General features: G+C 39.9%; 2 protein-coding genes across 10 annotated transcripts in view; both read left to right on the forward strand.

Annotated features, from left to right (window-relative positions):
• aldh4a1 (aldehyde dehydrogenase 4 family, member A1) overlaps positions 1–18,361 on the forward strand; it is a 419,312-nt gene that overhangs the window by 57,139 nt on the left and 343,812 nt on the right. The window lies entirely within an intron of this gene.
• Positions 1,824–18,361, forward strand: part of ubr4 (ubiquitin protein ligase E3 component n-recognin 4) — a 259,887-nt gene continuing 243,349 nt past the window's right edge. For all 7 annotated transcript variants that reach the window (XM_048614952.1, XM_048614953.1, XM_048614955.1 and 4 more), the window contains exons 1-8: positions 1,824–2,022; positions 9,324–9,421; positions 10,528–10,631; positions 13,879–14,008; positions 14,126–14,265; positions 15,359–15,461; positions 17,366–17,507; positions 18,349–18,361. In XM_048614952.1, the coding sequence (XP_048470909.1) occupies positions 1,889–2,022; positions 9,324–9,421; positions 10,528–10,631; positions 13,879–14,008; positions 14,126–14,265; positions 15,359–15,461; positions 17,366–17,507; positions 18,349–18,361 (864 nt within the window). In that variant the 5' untranslated portion in view covers positions 1,824–1,888. The remainder of the gene's footprint in view (positions 2,023–9,323; positions 9,422–10,527; positions 10,632–13,878; positions 14,009–14,125; positions 14,266–15,358; positions 15,462–17,365; positions 17,508–18,348) is intronic.

Consider the following 18,361-nt stretch of genomic DNA (forward strand, 5'->3'; position numbering starts at 1 on the left):
AGGAAGGGTCACCAGACCCAAAATGTCAACTTTTTTTTTTCTTTCACAGATGCTGCCAGACCTGCTGAGTTTTTCCAGCAACTTTGTTTTAGTTCCTGATTTACAGCATCCGCAGTCCTTTCTGTTTTTATTGAGTTTCCCCAATTACTTGGTGTTAGGATATCTAGGGGCCTTCCAATAGTGCAGTGGTAGTGTCCCGACCCCTTAAGTGGGAGGCCCAGTTCAAGTTCCACCTGCTCCAGAGATGTATGATAACATCTCCGAACAGGTTGATTAGGAAAATAGGTGTTTGGATGTCAGGGGGTCCTCTTATGGCACAGAGAAGGTATCTCTACCCCTGAACCAGCAGGCCTGGATTCAAGTCCTCCTAGCTCCAGAGGTGTTTGATAACATCCTTGAGTTGGTTGATTAGAAAGATGGGTATTAGGATGTCTCGAACTGTGTATTTTAGAAAGAGTGAATACATTATATAGGTCAGTGAGATAGGAAGGCCTCACAGACTGTAATGAGTAACTGTGCTTTAATTGTGTTGGCTGAAAAAATAGTTGGTTAGGGCTTCTGTGAGAAACTCTATTCTGATGTGCTGTGGAATCATTTGCATCACTTGATTGGGCAGATAGCTCCTCCAACGCTGTAGTACTCTCTGTTCAGTGTTGAAATATCACCCTACCTTATATGCTCAAGTCTTGGGCATAAGGCTCAAACTGTCAATCTTCCAACTCAGATCAGGAATATTACCTCTGAATCAAGTCTGACACAGTATAAAGATAAGCATATACATTAAAGATGAAATTGAAGAATTTCCTCTGATTAGAGGTGTGGACTTTGAGGACCTCTAATAATTTGTCTCGTCTTTCACTGTAAGGAAATTGAAAACAAAACTGCTGAAACATTTAATGTATTTTGAGTATAAGTATTTCTGGTGTCAAGAACATTATTCTCGCACAACCAAGAGTTCAGGATGTTTTCTAATGAACATGTTCAGAGATATTATTACACCCCTTTAAATCAGGTGGGACTTGAACCTGGGCCTGCTGGCTCAGGGGTAGGGACACTACCACTCTGTCATAATACCTTTTTTCAACCAAGAATTCGAGTGGGACAAAACTAGTAAAGTTAATGAACATTGTTGCACGCTATTTTGACCAACTGGCTTATTTCTGCAGTGTAAGTTTTACATAAATAATAATGTAACATTCCCATTTAGCTATTTTAGCAGTATCGCTTTTAAGTTTTTCAGCCCTCTTTCCAGTTCAACATTAAGTACTTCGAGGGTTGGTGAGAGATAACAAATAAAATATGATGTTGCTTTATTGCAGGCGAGGGCTGGTTTGACCTCCGTTTTAAAGAATTGTTATTCTTAAACGTTATGTGGCAGACTTATCAGAATAATACGGGGGCTGAAAAGGTAAAATTGAGAGGACAAGTTAAGGAAAATGCCTTGGAAATGCAGCTTTTACACATTAAATAAAACAGAGGGTGTGATGTGGGTTTTACCCCCAGTCCCTCCCCTTCGTTTGCTAAAGACAAATTACAGAGACTAACTAGTCTTGTATTCCACGGATTATGAAAGATTGATATGTGATGTTTGAAATAATTAAAGTATAATTCACAAAGAGCAATTTATTTCATGTAATGGAACTCAGCTGAAAATAGCAAAACTCTGAGCTTGCTTCGGATAAGATGAGGGAACTGAAACGGGTAAAGTTAGAGAAACGCTTTGTTGCAGTACTGCTCCAGAGATCCAAGGCTTGTCTCTTCCGGCCGCGCCCACCGAGAATTGCACGCTGGGATCAGCGGACCGGACGACTTTGTGTGGCGCACCAATGGGTAACGGTGTTAGGCCGCCCGGAGTGTTCAGTGTGTTGCACCAGAAGGGCTGCGGAAGATGGCGCTTAACTCGGCCCCAGCTCCGGAGCCAGATCCGGACTGGAGTGCTGCGGTCCGCCCGCTCCTTGCCGCCTCCTATTCCACCTTCGAGCCGCGGGACATCTCTCAACTTTTCAGCTCCATCATTAATAGGTAAAGTAGGACTGGGAACATGCCGGCCACCGGACCGGGAAGGAAGGGTTCGGGTGCAGGATTCCTGGAAGGGAGGACCCAGTAATGGGCCCCGAAGTCTCGAAAGGTCTCTGTGTTTAAACTTGGGCTCCCTACTTTCGTTAGGATGACAGTGGTGGCAGTCAGGAGAAGAAAAACAAGCGTAGAATCTTCTGTCTGTTGGAACAGCCGGGAACTTTCTAGCATCCGAAGCTCCGAGGGGGAGGGGCTGGGATAAAATGTACCTCGCACCCCCTCCTGTTTTTTTAAAAATATATGAAAACTACATTTATGAAGCACCTTCATTTTAGAAAAGTGTCTGAGGTGTTTCGTGGATTTCAGTGTTGAACCAGTATCTCGTTGTAGGAGGTGAGCATAGAGTTACTTTTACCGTATGGAAAGAGACCCCTTGCTCCACTGTGTCCGCGCCGGTCATCAACCATCAATCGGTTCTAATCCCATTTTCCAGCACTTGGCTGGTAGCCTTGTATTCTCTTGCGTTTCAGGTACTCATCTATGTACGAATTAAATGTCTCGAGGGATCCTGACTCTACTACTCCTTTAGGCAAACAGTTCCAGATATCCACAGATGGGTGAAAATACTTTTCTTTGAATCTCCTCTGAACCTCCAGCTCCTTATCTTAAAAAAGGGAAATATTTCTCCCTACCTAACCCATGCCCCTCAGAACTTTGTAGACCTCAGTCGGATCCCTTCTCCACCATCTCAGCTCCAAGGAGAATTAGCTGAATTTCCCCAGCCAAGGTAGCATTCTGGCGAATCTCTTTTGAACCCTCTCTAATGCAATCATGGTGTGATGATCAGAGCTGCTGATGGTACTTCTGCCTAAGGATATGTACAACTAATAGCCACCTTACTGTTGTAGTCAATGACTTGACATATGAAGGCAAATACCCTTATCTTGCCTTAATCATCTTTATCTACCTGTCTTTCTGCCTTCAAGGATTTATAGATACACGTTCCAAGGTCCTTCTAATCCTCTGTACTTTCCAGGGTCCTACTATTTAATGTGCCCTCCCTTGCTAACCCTCTCAAATGTGTCAACTCATTTTTTTGAGGGTAAATTCCATATATCATCTTATATTCCAAGCTTTTCCTCATTGCTGTTTGCCACATGACCAATTTTAATGTCATCTGCAAATCTATTGACACCCTTCGATCATCACTGTTTCCTGCCACAAACCCAATTTCGATCCAATTTGACAAATTACTCTGGATCCCATGGGCTTTTAATTTAACCAGTCTGTCATGTGAGACATTGTCAAAAACAATATTGAGGTCCATCTAGATATTTTCTAATCAATCTATTCATACGTACTATGACACGTCTGGTGCAGGTATGACTTGAACCCAAACCTCCTCGCCCTACAATAGTACCACAAGAGTCCCACTGAAGTCAATGTAAACTACATCAATTGTCCTTCTCTACACACCTAGTCACTTATTCAGACTTCAATCAAGAACTTAAATTTCACTGACTGATGTGGTGAGATTTGAACCCATGACCCCAAAGGATTAATTTAGGTCTATGGATTAATAGCCCAGTGGCCTTAGCCACAAGGTATATGTTTCAAATCAAGTTCTCAATTTTTAACGGAATGGATATTCAAAGAGCATCTTGAAGAATGTCATATGTACTTAAGTACAGTGAAGGCAGATCACAACATACGAGGAGACACAGATGATAGGGTGATTAAACAGCTCAAGATATACAAAGTTACAGCTGAACACAGTACACAAAAGCAAGATCAACATTAGATTTATAATTTGAGAGGTCCATTCAACAGCCTAATAACAACAGAGAAGCTTTTTTTTTAACCTGTTGGTACAAAAGCTTAAACACATGTATCCTCTGCCTGATGGAAGAGGTTGGAAGAGAGTAAAATCAGAGTGGGAGGGGGCTTTGGCTGCCTTTCTGTTGCAACGAGAAGTATAGATGGAGTTGATGGATGGGACATTGGCTTGCGTGATGGTTTGGGCTGTGTTCACAACTGTCTGTAGTTTCTTATGGTCCTAGGCAGGGCAGTTGCCGTACCAAGCCATGATGTACCCAGATAGAATGCTTTCTGTGGTGCATCTGTAAAAATTAGTGAGGGTCCTTATGGACATGCTGAATTTCCATAGCCTCCTGAGGAAGAAGAGGTGTTGTTGTGCCATCTTGACTGTCACATCTACATGGGAGGACCAGGATAAATTGTTGGTTATCATCACTCCTAGGAACTTGACACTCTCCACTTCAGCTCCATTGATGTAGATAGGCGCATGCCCGCCTTTCTTTCTGAAAGATTGAGGAAAGGAATACTGGAGCTTGTGCTCCTCTGTTTGGGGGCAAGGGTGAGAGTATTTAAGATACTGGAGTCAGGAACTTCGGGCATGTATAGTGTGGGAACAGCTGTTTGCCAGTTATCCATTTAGTTAGGTTTGTATCTGTTCTTTTAAATCCCTTTTGGTTTTAAACACCTCTTGATAGGTCAGTGCCCTGAACTGAAAGGAGTTGAAGCCATGTTTGTGCAATCTCTTCTCTATAATTTTAGCGATGTCAGGATCTGTTTTTGTTTAGTGGTAATGCGCCTACCTCTGAGCCAGGATATCAGAGTTGAGATCCTAGCTGCCCCAGGCGTGTATCATAACATGTTTTATAATCAACCTGTTCGGACATCTATAAATGCATCATATGGGACTCCTTTTGGTGCAGTAGTTGTATCTTTGCTTATGAGTTAGCAGGTATGGGTTCAAGTCCCACCTGCTCCATAGGGATATCACAGCATGTTTAAACAGGTTGATTAGAACATATCTAAACCATAATGTCTGGGGGCTCTTGTAGTGGTCGTGTCCCTGCCCCAGAGCTAAGAGGCCTTTTCCAGAGGTGTGTTATGACGTCCCAGAGGTGTGTTATGACGTCTCTGAATTGATTACAGAATATCTAAACTGTGATGTCATGATATCCATTCTGGTAAATCTTTATTGTTTCCTTTCCCTGAGGTCTGTCTAAAATTGAATGCAGGTGGAATCTATATTAATGAAACCTAATTTCTTCCCATTTCAGGTAAAGGCTTATATTTCAATAGCCTGAATGATTTTCTGTTATACCCATTGCTAACTTTTGCTATTTTTTTTCCTCTTGGGTACCCAAGTACTTTTGCTTCCCCACAGTTTCTGATATTTCAACATGAAGAAAATAGCCTGATTTGTCTTGTATGGAAAGAAAATGATCTCTCTCGCCTACATTTAATTCCATTACCATTGGGTTTCCCCAATCGCTTTCTGTGCTTTGTGACTTCCTGTTTCCGTCAACACAGCTTCCTGTGCCTAGTGTCTAGTACTAACCCAGTGTCATCTGCAAACTTGGATTTCACGCTTTCTTTGCTTTGTCGCACTTGTTGATGTGAAAATCTGAGGTCAGTGTCCAACTTCTCATCGCAAAGTTGTCTCTGATTTCCTAAAACTCATTTTGACCAGTAGTGTTGAAGTCCCATTTTAGATATTTTCTAATCAATTTGTTCAGTGGTATTATGATATGCCTCCTGTCTCAGAGGTAGAGACACTGCCACTGTACCATAAGAGCCATCACTCCTATTTAATATCACGTACCCCATTACATACAACTAAAATAGGTATTTTTTGAATTTCCCTATTTTAGTTGATTATCCCACGTTAGGGTTTTCTTCTATTTGGTGTAGCTCTCCTACAAAATGTCAATGACCAGTTATAGTTTTTAAAACATTATGTTTCTGATGTTAAATTGTGAACAGTAAGCATCCCTGCACACTTGGCCACTTAATGGTATAAACTATTGAAAACAATAGCTCATGGTCTTATTCTTCTGATACAGCTGAATAAAGCAGAAGATGCTGTCAGCTTCCAACATAGTTAAAACATGTGTTCAAAGAATGACTGCTGTTCTAAAATAAAGTGGATAATTAAACTCTTCTTTGGCTTAAAGCTTTTGGAGTACCTGTATGTTTTTTTTTATTTGCAGAATATATCAAATTACAGCTGTGGTCCACCCGCTAAATGATGGCAGCCTGAACACATGATGTGCTGGTGACAGCTATGGTTACACAATCCTAACTGAAAAAAACTAATAGTCGTGTGAATGCATAAGGAATATAAATAGACTGAAGCTAGATGACTATGTATATAGTTCCTGTGTCTGTTCGTACGCAATGCAGTAGCACTCTGGAATCCACCTCAGTGACTTGCAGTTTAATCTGGGCGTATTGAAAAGAATACAAACCTCAGATGGTGAAGCTTCTTTATCCAGCTACTATAATGAGTTAATGATAGTGAGCTTATCTGTTTTGTTCTGTCTATTTTGGTGAATGCTGTGATGAGGGAAGTTGTGTCACTTGAATTGTAATTGCTGTTCACAAGATTTGTTGTTGTGTACACTGTCAAATAGAAGTTTCTGCTGCTTTTCTTGGGCAAAATTTTATAGCTGGTTGAAGCTAAAACCTTGCCAGGTAAAATGGTACAGTGAGACATGATGTAAGAAGGCTAATTATCCTCTGGTTTGCAGTTTGAGCAGGAAACAGTAACTACAAGTGGAACAAACTGTACATTCTGTAAATAGTCAATGTAAAATGCATGTTAAAGAAGAATGCATCAGTGATGCTTGTGTCAATATGGCACCTACTTTGTTTAAACTCTTGTTCATATTAAATTGGTTCAATTGCCTTGGTTAAGGCCTTTTACTGCCTTCTCGGGTGGAAGTAAACATCCAATGGCTCTTCTTGAAAAAGTATAGGATCATTCTCCTCTGTCCTGGATGGTTTTTTTTTTAAACAACAGCATGAAAATAGCGCTTTGTGGTCACATTTTTCACATTGCTTATGGGAGATCTGTGTGAGATTGATTACCAGGTTTCTTCATTACAGCAATACCTGCTTTGTGCTAGAAAGAGTTTTGGAAAATGCTGAGAACTGCTATTCAGGCACCAGTTATTTCAGATCTGTACATCCACTGTACCGAGTAAGGTACAGGCATTTCCTTGATTTTTATTTAATTCGTCCTTGAAATATGATTATTGCTGGCAAGATCAACATTTGTAGCCCATCACCTGCTTTGGAGCGTCACCTACCAGTAATAAACAGTGCAGTTTGAATCCTTTGACCAAGGACATTGCCTTTTATTTTAGCTGCCGTTGATTGTGTTTTCTGTGACACATCTCAAGAGTGCAACCCACTGCAACAGTCTTTGTAATCTTTGATCAGCTTTGGATGCAATTCTCTGATCTGAGGCAGCCAAACATCAAAAATTCTGGACTGCAATTTTTGCTACAGTACCTCAAAGAGAAGTCCCACATCGAAATTCAGATAGGCAAGATCAATGTTGTCCAATTGAAATTGCTCACTGGTCATTACAGGAATGCTGATTTAGTCAATGGAATCTGGTTTAAATTTTAAAGATTTTAGGTTTTTATTTGCTAAAGAGATCAAGATGTGGCGTAAAAGTAGGTTAGTGGAGTTGAGGTACATTTCAGTCATGATCTAGTTTTGGGGAACAGGCTTGAGGATTTGATTGGCAGCCGCCTTTCTTATCAGACAAACAATGTAGGAACTGAACTGGGCCATTTGGCTCGTTGAATCTGCTGTGCCATTCAGTGAGATCATGGCTGATGTGATGATTTACAACTTCACTTTCCTGCCTTTTCTCCATAACCTTAGATTTTAAATTAGTAAGGGAATCAATCTCCGAATTGAATGTGTGTAATGACCCATCTGATACAATCCTCAGAAGAAATTCCTACTTGCCTCTGCCTTAACTGGACAAACCCTTGTTCTGAGATTATGCTGCCTGGTTCTAGACACTACTGCAAGGGGAAATAACTTCTCTGAATGTAGCTTGTGAAGCTCCTAAGGATCTTGTTTCTTTAAGTAAGGCTGTCTGTCAATATTCTATATTTCAATGAGCACAAGGCTAACCTACTCAATCTCTCCTCGTAAGACAATCTTCCCATGCCTGGAATCTACCTAGTGAAGTTTCTTCGGCCTGTTTCCAAAGCTAGTAGACCCTTCCTTCAGTAAAGAGACCAGACTGTTTGCAGTATTCCAACTGTGATCTAACTGTTGTACAGTTTTAGCTCGACTTCCCTATTTTTATACCCCATTCCCTTTGCGTTAGCAATATGCACTTGTTTTAGGAGATGCTTTACCAACATTACACGTATAGGTAAATATACTTTGCAGTTTAATGTTTTAATGTGCATACCACAATTCAGTAACCACTCAATGGTTAAACTTATTAAAAATTTACAATAAATTCACAAATTAAGGTTCTCCTGGAAATACTGATATATGCCCAATGACTATTTCTTCTACAAGTTAGAAATGCATTGAACTGTGGCTGGATGTCCAACTGTCCACACATAGCTCTTAACATAGATATTCGTCAGCTTTCAAAACAGTTTGTTGAAAAAGATACTTCAGGATCCATTGAAACAGGCCTGACCATTGCCCAAACTTTAATAAAGATTTGTATCCCTTAAAAAGAGCCTACTTGTGTGACATTGTATTTGTTGAAGCTATGTGAGTGTGAATATTAACTGAATTGCAAAAACTAATAGTGATCACTGAAACTTTTCTTGATTGCTGATGAAAACAATCACATCAAATTGTTTATGTACATATTCCCTGTCAAAAACCTGAACTATTATAATGTTTTAGTTTCAGCATAGATTGTAAGTAAGGTAACTTGCTTGAATAGCTCTGCCTTGTTTTTCATTTTGGCATGATTACTGCACACATGTCATAATCTGCAATGTAACTGCACATGTCCAGCGAGTTTTTTTTAAACACTCCCAGCCCCTCCGCACCCTCCCTCACCTCCCACTTGATCGCCACCCCTCACTTGTACCTGAGTGTTTTCCCCTCCCTTTTCCTTGCCATCTTCCACTTCAGAGGGCAGGCTTGAGTGCAAATTCGAGAAAAGTGTAGCAAGCGGGAAGCAGCAAGGGGTTGAGGTAGGGTAATTCGAGATGAACAATAAATGCTAGTCAGAATCACCCATATTCCTTGAGGGAAGAAAAAATAATTTACCTTGATAGTGTTATGCACTTCCCGAGCCCAAATCAAAAAGCCTTTTAGCTGTTTGATGGCATTATAAACCTTAAACTGCATTATAACTCTCTTCTAAGTTTGTGATGGATTATATGATTATTTTGAAATGTTGAGTATTGAATTGATACATTGCAGTTATCTCTGGGGTTGGTTAGTTTATACTCGTGTTGATTGGAAGCTTATAACTTGATTGTTTTGTGTTTCAGTGAGAAGCAGATTCTGCATCATGACAAACAATATGAACCCTTCTACTCTTCATTTGTGGCTCTCTCTGCACATTACATCTCAACAGTCTGTGCACAGAGTAAGTGTTTCTAATTGACTCTTCTTTCATTAATGCTGTTTAAAGTTGATAAAGAAACTAACGTTTGCCTGTATGAGAAATCTTGAATCACTTTATTTTGAGCTGCTTTTGTGTTTAAAATCTCTTGAATCAAGGTGGAATTCGGGGTGGTTCTGTGATTGCAGCATAAGGAAGTGGTGTGATAAGAAAATAACAAAAATGTGGGCATTTGGGAAGTCTGGGTTTAGCACAGTAATATTTTTGCAGCACTTAATTGAACTACTCAAAATACAAATGTTTTTGGATATATTGTTTCACACAGATTATAACAGAATCATGAAATGATAGAGCAGAGAAAGAGGCTCAGCATTTGCTGAAGTAAGATATCCGTGTTATCTTGCTGCAGAAAGCTGGATTTACTTTTTGAATGAGATGAAACTAGGCAATGTTGCCCACCCAAGTAATCCCTTGCAGACAAAATTACCAGAACCAGCTCAAAATGAACAATATTTCAAACCCAATTTTAGCGTCAAGTTACTGGACTCTCCACGTGCGAACCAGGCTCAATCTTCCTGTGTTCTTATCTGCCTTGACTTGGGGTGGCACAGTGGCTCATTGGTTAACACTGCTGCCTCATAGTGCCAGAGACCCGGGTTTAATTCCACCCTCGGGTGACTGTCAGTGTAAAGTTTGCACATTTTACCTGTGTGTCTATGGGTGCTCCAGTTTCCTCCCACAGTCCAAAGATGTGCAGGTTAGGTGGATTAGCCCTGGTAAATTGCCCTGTCATGTCCAGGGATGTGCAGGCTAGGTTGAATAGCCATGGGAAATGTAGGGTCACAGGAATATGGTAGTGGGGGAGGTGGGTGTCGGTGGGATGCCCTTCAGAGGGTCTATGTGGATTCGATGGGCCGAATGGCCTGATTCCATGCTGTAGGGATTCTAATGAGGCTATACCTATGTAAGCTCTTTGAAAGAACCGACCAATTAGTCCCATTCAAGTATTGAGAGGATTGCTGCAGGTTAATAGAGAATAGCGACAGATTTTTCAGCTTTTAATTCCTAAAATACTTAATGTTTTGAAAATGCCAAGTCCCCAGTGCTAATCTTAATTCCAATATTTATAGTTCCTAGGAATCAGCTGCTGTCTGTTGCAGCTGCGTGTAAAATCCTGATTGAATTCTCATTGATGCGCCTTGAGAATCCAGATGAAGCATGTGCTGTTTCACAGGTACTGATTTAAAACCTCTGGTTGTCATGCTGTCTCTGTGTCATGTTTTTGTATTCCCCCACCCCGTGTCCCATCTCTCCTCCACCACCACCATTCGTGCTATGATATTTAGCATTGTTACTGGTGTGTCTTAAAAAGAATCTGGGGAAGAATGGAATGGGTGTTACTTATCCACATATTTTATTATTTGACAGTTTCTCCAGAACTTTCTCAACTTTCACAATTGCAAAACCCTATTTCTTCCCAAATATAACACTTGACTTTATTAATAATTCAGGATGGTCAGTGCAGTGGACAACTAGCTACTTAATGGCACCGCTGACTGAACTTCAAAATAATTACCGGTCTCTTAAAACAAATCATCTTATTACTTCCCTTACTTGAGGAGGGATGTAGTTGTATTGGAGGCAGTTCAGAGAAGGTTCACTAGATTGATTCTAGAAATGAGGCGTTTGTCTCATGATGAGAGATTGAGCAGTTTAGATCGATGTACTATGGAATTTTGAAGAATGAGAGAAGATCCAGTCGAGATATACAAGGTGCTGAAGGGGATTGGCAAAGTGGACATTTAAAGAATGTTTCCTCATGTAAGTCAATCTAGAATGACAGGTGAAAAGTTTTACGCTAAGTGGTAGCAGATTTAAAACAGATGAGAAATTACTTCTCGGTGTTGTGAATCTATAGAATTCAATATCCCGAGTGCAGTGGACGCTGAACATTGAGTAAATTTGAGGAGCTGGACAGATTTTTAGTTCATAATGCGTTGAATTACAAAGAGTGGGCAAGGAGGTGAAGTTGAAGCTGAGATGAAGTAAGCCATGATCATATCAAATGGCAGAGCCGGCTTGGGGGTGCTGAAATACCTACACCTGCTCCTTGTCCTCAGATTATGAGAGAGGAAGGAAATTTCAAAATTTCCTTTCTCTTTTGCAAACCTCCCAGTTCTTACGCAAATTATTGCTAGCTGTTATTAATTAAACTAGGTTTTCCAAATTCACGATAACATGGACTCAACAAAATTATCTATTGTTAATCTCAATAGCTGATGTTGTTTGTTTTTCTCTTCCACTCTTCTTGAGTGGAGATATTATATTGGCAACTCTGTCATTCTCCTCAAAAATTCAATTTCCAAGGATATTTGAAATTTTTTCCCCCATTCAGATTCTAAAACTTTTGTCACCCAAGTTTTTATTATGTAAATTCAAACGCATTCAGATTTCTAAGTGCATCCGATCATTATGTCTCATTTACATATTGCCCCATTCTTGCCTTTTTTTTATTATTCATTCACAGGATGTAGCCGTCACTGGCTAGGCCAGCCTTTATTGCCCAGAGGGCGGTTAAGAGACAACCACATTGCTCTGGATCTGGAGTCCCATGTAGACTAGACCAGACCAGGTTAGAATGGCAGATATTCCCTGAAGGACATTAGTGAACCAGATGGGTTTTTCCTGACTCTCAACATTGGTTTCATGGTCATCACTGCATGATCAATTATAGATTTTTTTTTCAATTGAATCCAAAACCCACCATCTGCCATAGCGAGACTCGAATCTGGGTCCCCAGATCATTATTCATATCTCTAGATTAACAGCCTAGTGATAATACCACTAGGCCAATGCCTCCCTGTTTGAACATCTATCCATCAGTGTATAATCCAGAGTCTTTGATCTTTCCTGTGAATCCATCCATGGCCTTACTGTCCTTGCTTCTGCAGTACCTCCAGTCCTGTTTTCTTCCATGGACTCTCCATTCAATCTACCTTTGTTTACTGGATTCCCTCTGCTGTAGAGTTAGTGTTTTGTAGATTGATTGCTTTTTGTTACTATGTCTACCAGACTGTTGTTCTGTATTTTAAAGAATGGAAGTTATGCATCTGTTGAAATGAGCCTTGGTCATGTCCTGTTTGAAGTATTGTGTACAGTTTTCGGCAGCATTCCTCAGGAAAGAGGTATTCACCTTTTGAGGTATGCAGCATATATTGATCAGAATCATCCTGAGGTTCAAGAGGGTTTAATTATGGAGACTAGTTGCAAAAATGTAGCCTGGATACCCCTAGAGTTGAGCTTTAGCAATAAACTTGATCAGATGTTTAAAATATTAATTTGATAGATTATGTTAAACTATTTTAAGGAGATTAAAAAAGGGGCATAATGTTAGTATTAAAGCTCATCTAATTAAGAATGAAATCAGTGAGCTCCTTTCTGCAACATGCAGTCAGACAAATTTAGACAATAATACAAATGGTTCTGATGAACGTTCAATGACCTGAAATGTTAACTCTGTTTTTCTTCACAGATACTGTCTGGCCTACTAAGTTTGTTTTATCCATTGATTTTTGTTTTTAGTACAAATCTAGAACTCTATTTTCTCACATCAAACTTATCCTGCTACCCCAAAAAACTCTGGATGCCCAAGATCAGTTGTAGGTGTCAAGACTGAGAATAGTTTTTTTTTAAGTTAAGCTATTAAGGCAGTAGAATGAAAATCAGAAAATTAAATCAAGATTTGGATGAGTTGAGATCGACTTGAGTAGCAGAATGTGGGGATCTTGTATGACCAGTTCGTGTTCCTAATAGTCATGCGTTTAACCATCTCTCAGAAACTCCTTCTTTTGTTGCATCTCTCCGAACCTTCAGAAGCCTCTTTTAAGGAGGTGGCTTTTGCTTTTAACTTTTCCTCTGTTCAGATCTGGACTGAAATGTTTTGCTGTGTTCAGGATATGTATTTAGAATTTAAAGACGAATTATACACCAACCTCAGTAAATTCTGTTATAGCTTTATGATGGCTAGTTGAGTAAACAAGTGAATGACTGACTGAAAAATAGAAATAAGGGAGTCTTAATAGTTTTGATTTGCTGATCAGAAGTGGAACAATGCATTACATCATGGGAACCCTGGATAGCAATGACCTCAGCTAGAAGGAGCATGCATGCAGAAATAGTTCAAGAACGAGATTGGGTTTAGTGATGATGCCAATCGTTGAAGAGCTTTCTCGGGTATGAAAGTGGTACCTAGGAGATGGCAAGTGCCTGAACGTTCTCCTCAAAATTCAGTAGGTATAGGAAATTAAACGGTAAGGAAGAAGAAAAGATAACAAAATGACAAAAAAAACAGGAACCTTGAGAAGCTTTGTCTGAATAGAAAGCTTTTTCCTAAGTTTATGTTAAATTATTTGTACTCTAAATATATAACATTTTCCTTTTTTTTTAATCCTATTATGTTATCCTCACTACTTCCTCCTCAGAAACACTTGATCCTTTTGATCAAGGGCCTTTGTACTGGTTGCAGCCGATTGGACAGGACTGAGATCATTACATTCACAGCAATGATGAAGTCAGCCAAACTTCCAATGACCATAAAGACTCTCTCAGATGGTAAGGCTTTGACCCTGATAATCAAAGATTATTCTATGGGTATGGTTAATCTTTGTGCAGTCGAATATCGACTGTTCTGCTGAATAAATTTTCTTATCAGTGAATCTCTTTACACAGTGGAGGATCAGAAAGACTCTGTCTCTCCAGTGACACCTGAACTCAGACAGAAAGAAGTGCAAATGAATTTTTTAAGCCAGTTAACTTCAGTATTTGACCCAGATGTGTCAGCCTCATCTGCCCCTTCTCCAGTGGTTCAGGTATGGATTTGTGAAATAAATTCTGCATCTTTTCACGTTGACAAGTAATATTCCCTTTGTGGCACGTACATACATGACCATGTGGTAGTTTTAAAAGGATTGTGCAGTTCCAGAAACTTGCCATGCATGACAAACAGAATTCAGAAGAAATGTTACTGTGTTTTTGTTTTACAGCCATTAACAGGTGTCCTGTGGTAGAATACCTGAGATTTCAGATACTGTGGAACACGGTTAAAGATGTGATGGTGATGGGGCATAGTTAAAAGATACCATACTCCATTGCTGGCAGAAAAAAAAGTCATCCTTTTAGAATAAGTTTATGCCAATAAACTCTAAACAAATTTTGATTCAATGTGATGATGGTTTTGTTAAATGTTACTTCTGAAACAAAGCTTGAGCCTTTAAACTTTCAAAACTTATAAAGATGGTATGTATGTATTTAAGGGTAGGAATTTTAGGAAACAAAACTGTTTTCTAGTTTTCACTCCTAGTCAGCATTAAGTACTGTAGATGATGTTCAGTAGGATAAGCACCCTCTCTCCCGGCATAGGAGTAGGAAGCCATTGATCCTGTCAGAAATTTAATTGGATGATCCAACTGACCTTTTCAAATTCAAAGATCATGTATTCTGTACCGCAGGAGCAACTGTCACTGTGCCAATGCAATAATAGTCACCTGCACTATTTGCTTGAATTTGTACCAGTTCAATGGAAGTTAGTGCTCAATTATTAGCTGTATTGTGGCATGGACTTGTACCTACTGGGAACTGAATCAAAGCTGCCTCAAACCTTGTCTATAAATGCCTCCTTAACTGTTAAGCTTGTTTTGAAGCCAGGTAGAAGATGACAATGCAGTATTTTGTGCATTGCAACTTAGTCCCAAATTTATGTTGTACGTTTAGGGATTTTTCACCTGAGTATAACTAATTCTATAAATGTTTAGAGGGTGGTTGATGGCAAGTGCAGCAAAGAGGTATAATAGGGAGTTAGAATGACTGCTCCTGTAGGGGAAGGGATTAGGAATGATCTAGACTGAGATAGTTACCTAATCTTTCCATGCTCTAATTTCTGTATAATTTCTTTATATCTGTCAGGTGGTTGGTGAAAGTGATGAACAAACTGGAACTGATCAAGCAACTGTTGCCAAAATGAAAAGTGCTTTTGTTGCACAGAACGTGTCCAGTTTACAAGCGCTGGGTGAGATTCGAATCAAATCCCCACTAGTCATTACAACAACAACTAGTCTCCCACTAGTCCCCCCACAATCCCCACTAGTCATTCATGTGATTAGTCTTTATTGTGAATATAAGAATTGTTCTCAATGAATTGAGGAATATTAGTGAAAAAAAATCCTTTTCATAAAGCTACTGTATCTACAAAGCACCCAGTCTCTTCACCACCAATGCTCAGTGGCATCAGTGTGTACTATCTACAAGGTGCAGTGCAGAAATTTGCCAAAAATCCTTTGACAGCATCTTCTAAACCCGTGACCAGTTCTATCTAGAAGGACAAGGGCATCAGATATGTGGGACCATCACTACCTGCAAGTTCTCCTCCAAGTCGTTCACCATCCTAACTTGGAAATGTATTGCCATTCCGTCAGTGTTACTGGGTCAAAATGTTAGAGATTTCCTGTCGCACATGGACTACAGGAGTTCAAGAATGTAGCTTGCCACCACCTTCTCAAGGGCAACTAGGGATGAGCAATAAATGCTGGCTAGCGGCAGTGCCCATGTCCCATGAATGAATAGAGAAAGGAAAAGTGAAGCAAATATTATTAGTTTTCTATTGTTATTGAATTACTTAGGTTTTGTTAAATTCAATCTTCAGAAACATTCAGAACACGTTCACAAAATTTGTTGAGCAACCATTGTGCAGGATATAGTGCATGCTCTTCTATTTCACCCTCTCATCCACCTTCCTTCTTTCCTTCCTTAAGTGCTGAGGCTAACTCTGAGATCAGCAAACTCAACACAGGACAAGAATAACACCCGTGACTGGATCATGTCCCGTTAGGCAGAATTTTTGACTCATGAGGGCTGGGTCCCAATGTCAAATATAAACTGACTTAATTAGGGAATACAGCAGTTGACCATTTTGACCATTCTTCTGGCATTATGACAGTAGTGCAAAATATGGCTGTCTGTGGACATTGAGCCTGTTGTGATTGGGTAACTCCTGCTCAGTTGTTGAGCCTGATGCAAGATAGAAACACTTGAACATGTAAGAAAGAGTAAGGAATATCTGGATTTTGGTTAAGAACGCAGTCGTACCTCTTAGAGAGCCAGGTACAGGAAGAGTGTGTAATTGGCAGCAGGGTCAAGGAAACCTAGCAGGATTGCACTAAAAAGTAGTCAGTGCAGAATTTTATAAGTATAATCAACCTTGTTGGAGTCTTTCAAAAAGTAACGAGTACCTGCTATTGGCAATGCAAACATAAGAGGGTCAGAGCATATAGTCAGGGGCAGCTAGTGGAGTAGATTCGAGAATGGCGACAAACCTGAAGTACAAATGAGGTGTTTGAGGAAATTTCTGAGAAATGCAAAAAGTTGAAAGATGTCCCACAGAGACCACTTTTGCTTGTCATGTACATGAATTATTTGGATTTGAGAATTGAACATTTTGATGAAACTTGCAGATGACATTATTTAATGTGGTATGCAACTAATGTGGAGGACTGTATCCAAAAGTTGGAAGACAAAATCCAGGCTTGCAGGCTTGCACAGCCCAGACCAGACAGCAGGATTTTTTTTCACCTTAGAGAATTTTGCTAGTTGAGATTTTTGAAACAGAGCTTCATACTCAGTTTTTGATGCAAAAGAATAATACTGCAGATTATAGGGTTATAATCTTGCTTCTCTCTACCCTTTTTCTGAATATGGGTTGAACATTCAACACCTTGTGGTTCTTTGAGTACATTGATTTGTTTTCCAAATGGTTAGTACTTTTCCTCTCAATATGAATATGTACGGATTACTTCTATTGAATCTAAGTTTCGGTCCTCTGAGTCCTCTCGATCTACTTCCATTTGCATGATTAGACTGATGTATTTACTCAATGGTAACATGGAACTTTGACTTCGTTCACTTCTTCTGTTGTAGGAGGCTCTGAGAAGTTGCTACGCGTCTGTTTAAACCTCCCCTACTTTCTGCGCTACATCAACCGGTTCCAGGATGCTGTCTCTGCCAATTCCTTTTTCATAATGCCTGCGACAGTTGCAGATGCAACTGCTGTGCGAAATGGGTGAGTTGCAAACGCTCGTTGAGGACCAATGGACATGATGTTTGATCAGATCTTTGACTGAAAAGACCATCGTGTATTGATAGACTGATGCTAGTTAACAGCAACCAGTTTCCTTTTCTCGTCCATGTCACTTGTTAAAGTAAAGACACCTTTTGAGTGGGGTGTAATATATATGGGGAGCTCTTACTAAAGTTATCTAAGGCCGTAGTTAGGCCACCGCTGGAGTACAGTGAACAGTTTGGTCCCCTTATCTAAAGATAGATCCACACAAGATTGGCTAAGTGGCTCCTGGGTATGGAGAGATTTTCTTACAAGGAATTGTTGAGTAGGTTGGACCTGTATTCATTGAAGCTTAGGTGAATGAGAGAGGTTTGATGGGGTAGATGCTGAGAGATTGTTACCCCTTGTGGGAGAGCCTAGAACCTCGGGCATAATTTCAGTAAGGGGTTACCCATTTAAGATAGATGTCGAGAAATTTCTTTTGAGGGTACTTAATCTGGAACATTTACTGCAGAGTGCTGTTGAGGCTGCGTTGTTCAGCATATTCAAGGCTAAGGTGGATATATTTTTAATCAGCAAGGAAATCGAGGTTTGTGGAGATAGGGCATGAAAGTGGAGTTGAGGAGTATTGGGTCAGCCATGATCTCAATGAGTTTGAACCATATTCAATGGGCTGAGTGGTTTACTTCTGTTCCTGCGCGTTATGGTTTAACAGTTAACTCCAGTGGAAATTAATCTGACTGTGACGAATCTAGTGACCACTCCACTTAAACTCTGTTGTGGGGACATTTTTGATTTCCACAGTGCTTGGTTTTCTAAGATGCAATCATTGTTTCTTCAGATTCCATTCCCTG

Source organism: Rhincodon typus, chromosome 31 (assembly GCF_021869965.1).
Source record: "Rhincodon typus isolate 14 chromosome 31, sRhiTyp1.1, whole genome shotgun sequence".
Lineage (NCBI taxonomy): Eukaryota > Metazoa > Chordata > Chondrichthyes > Orectolobiformes > Rhincodontidae > Rhincodon > Rhincodon typus.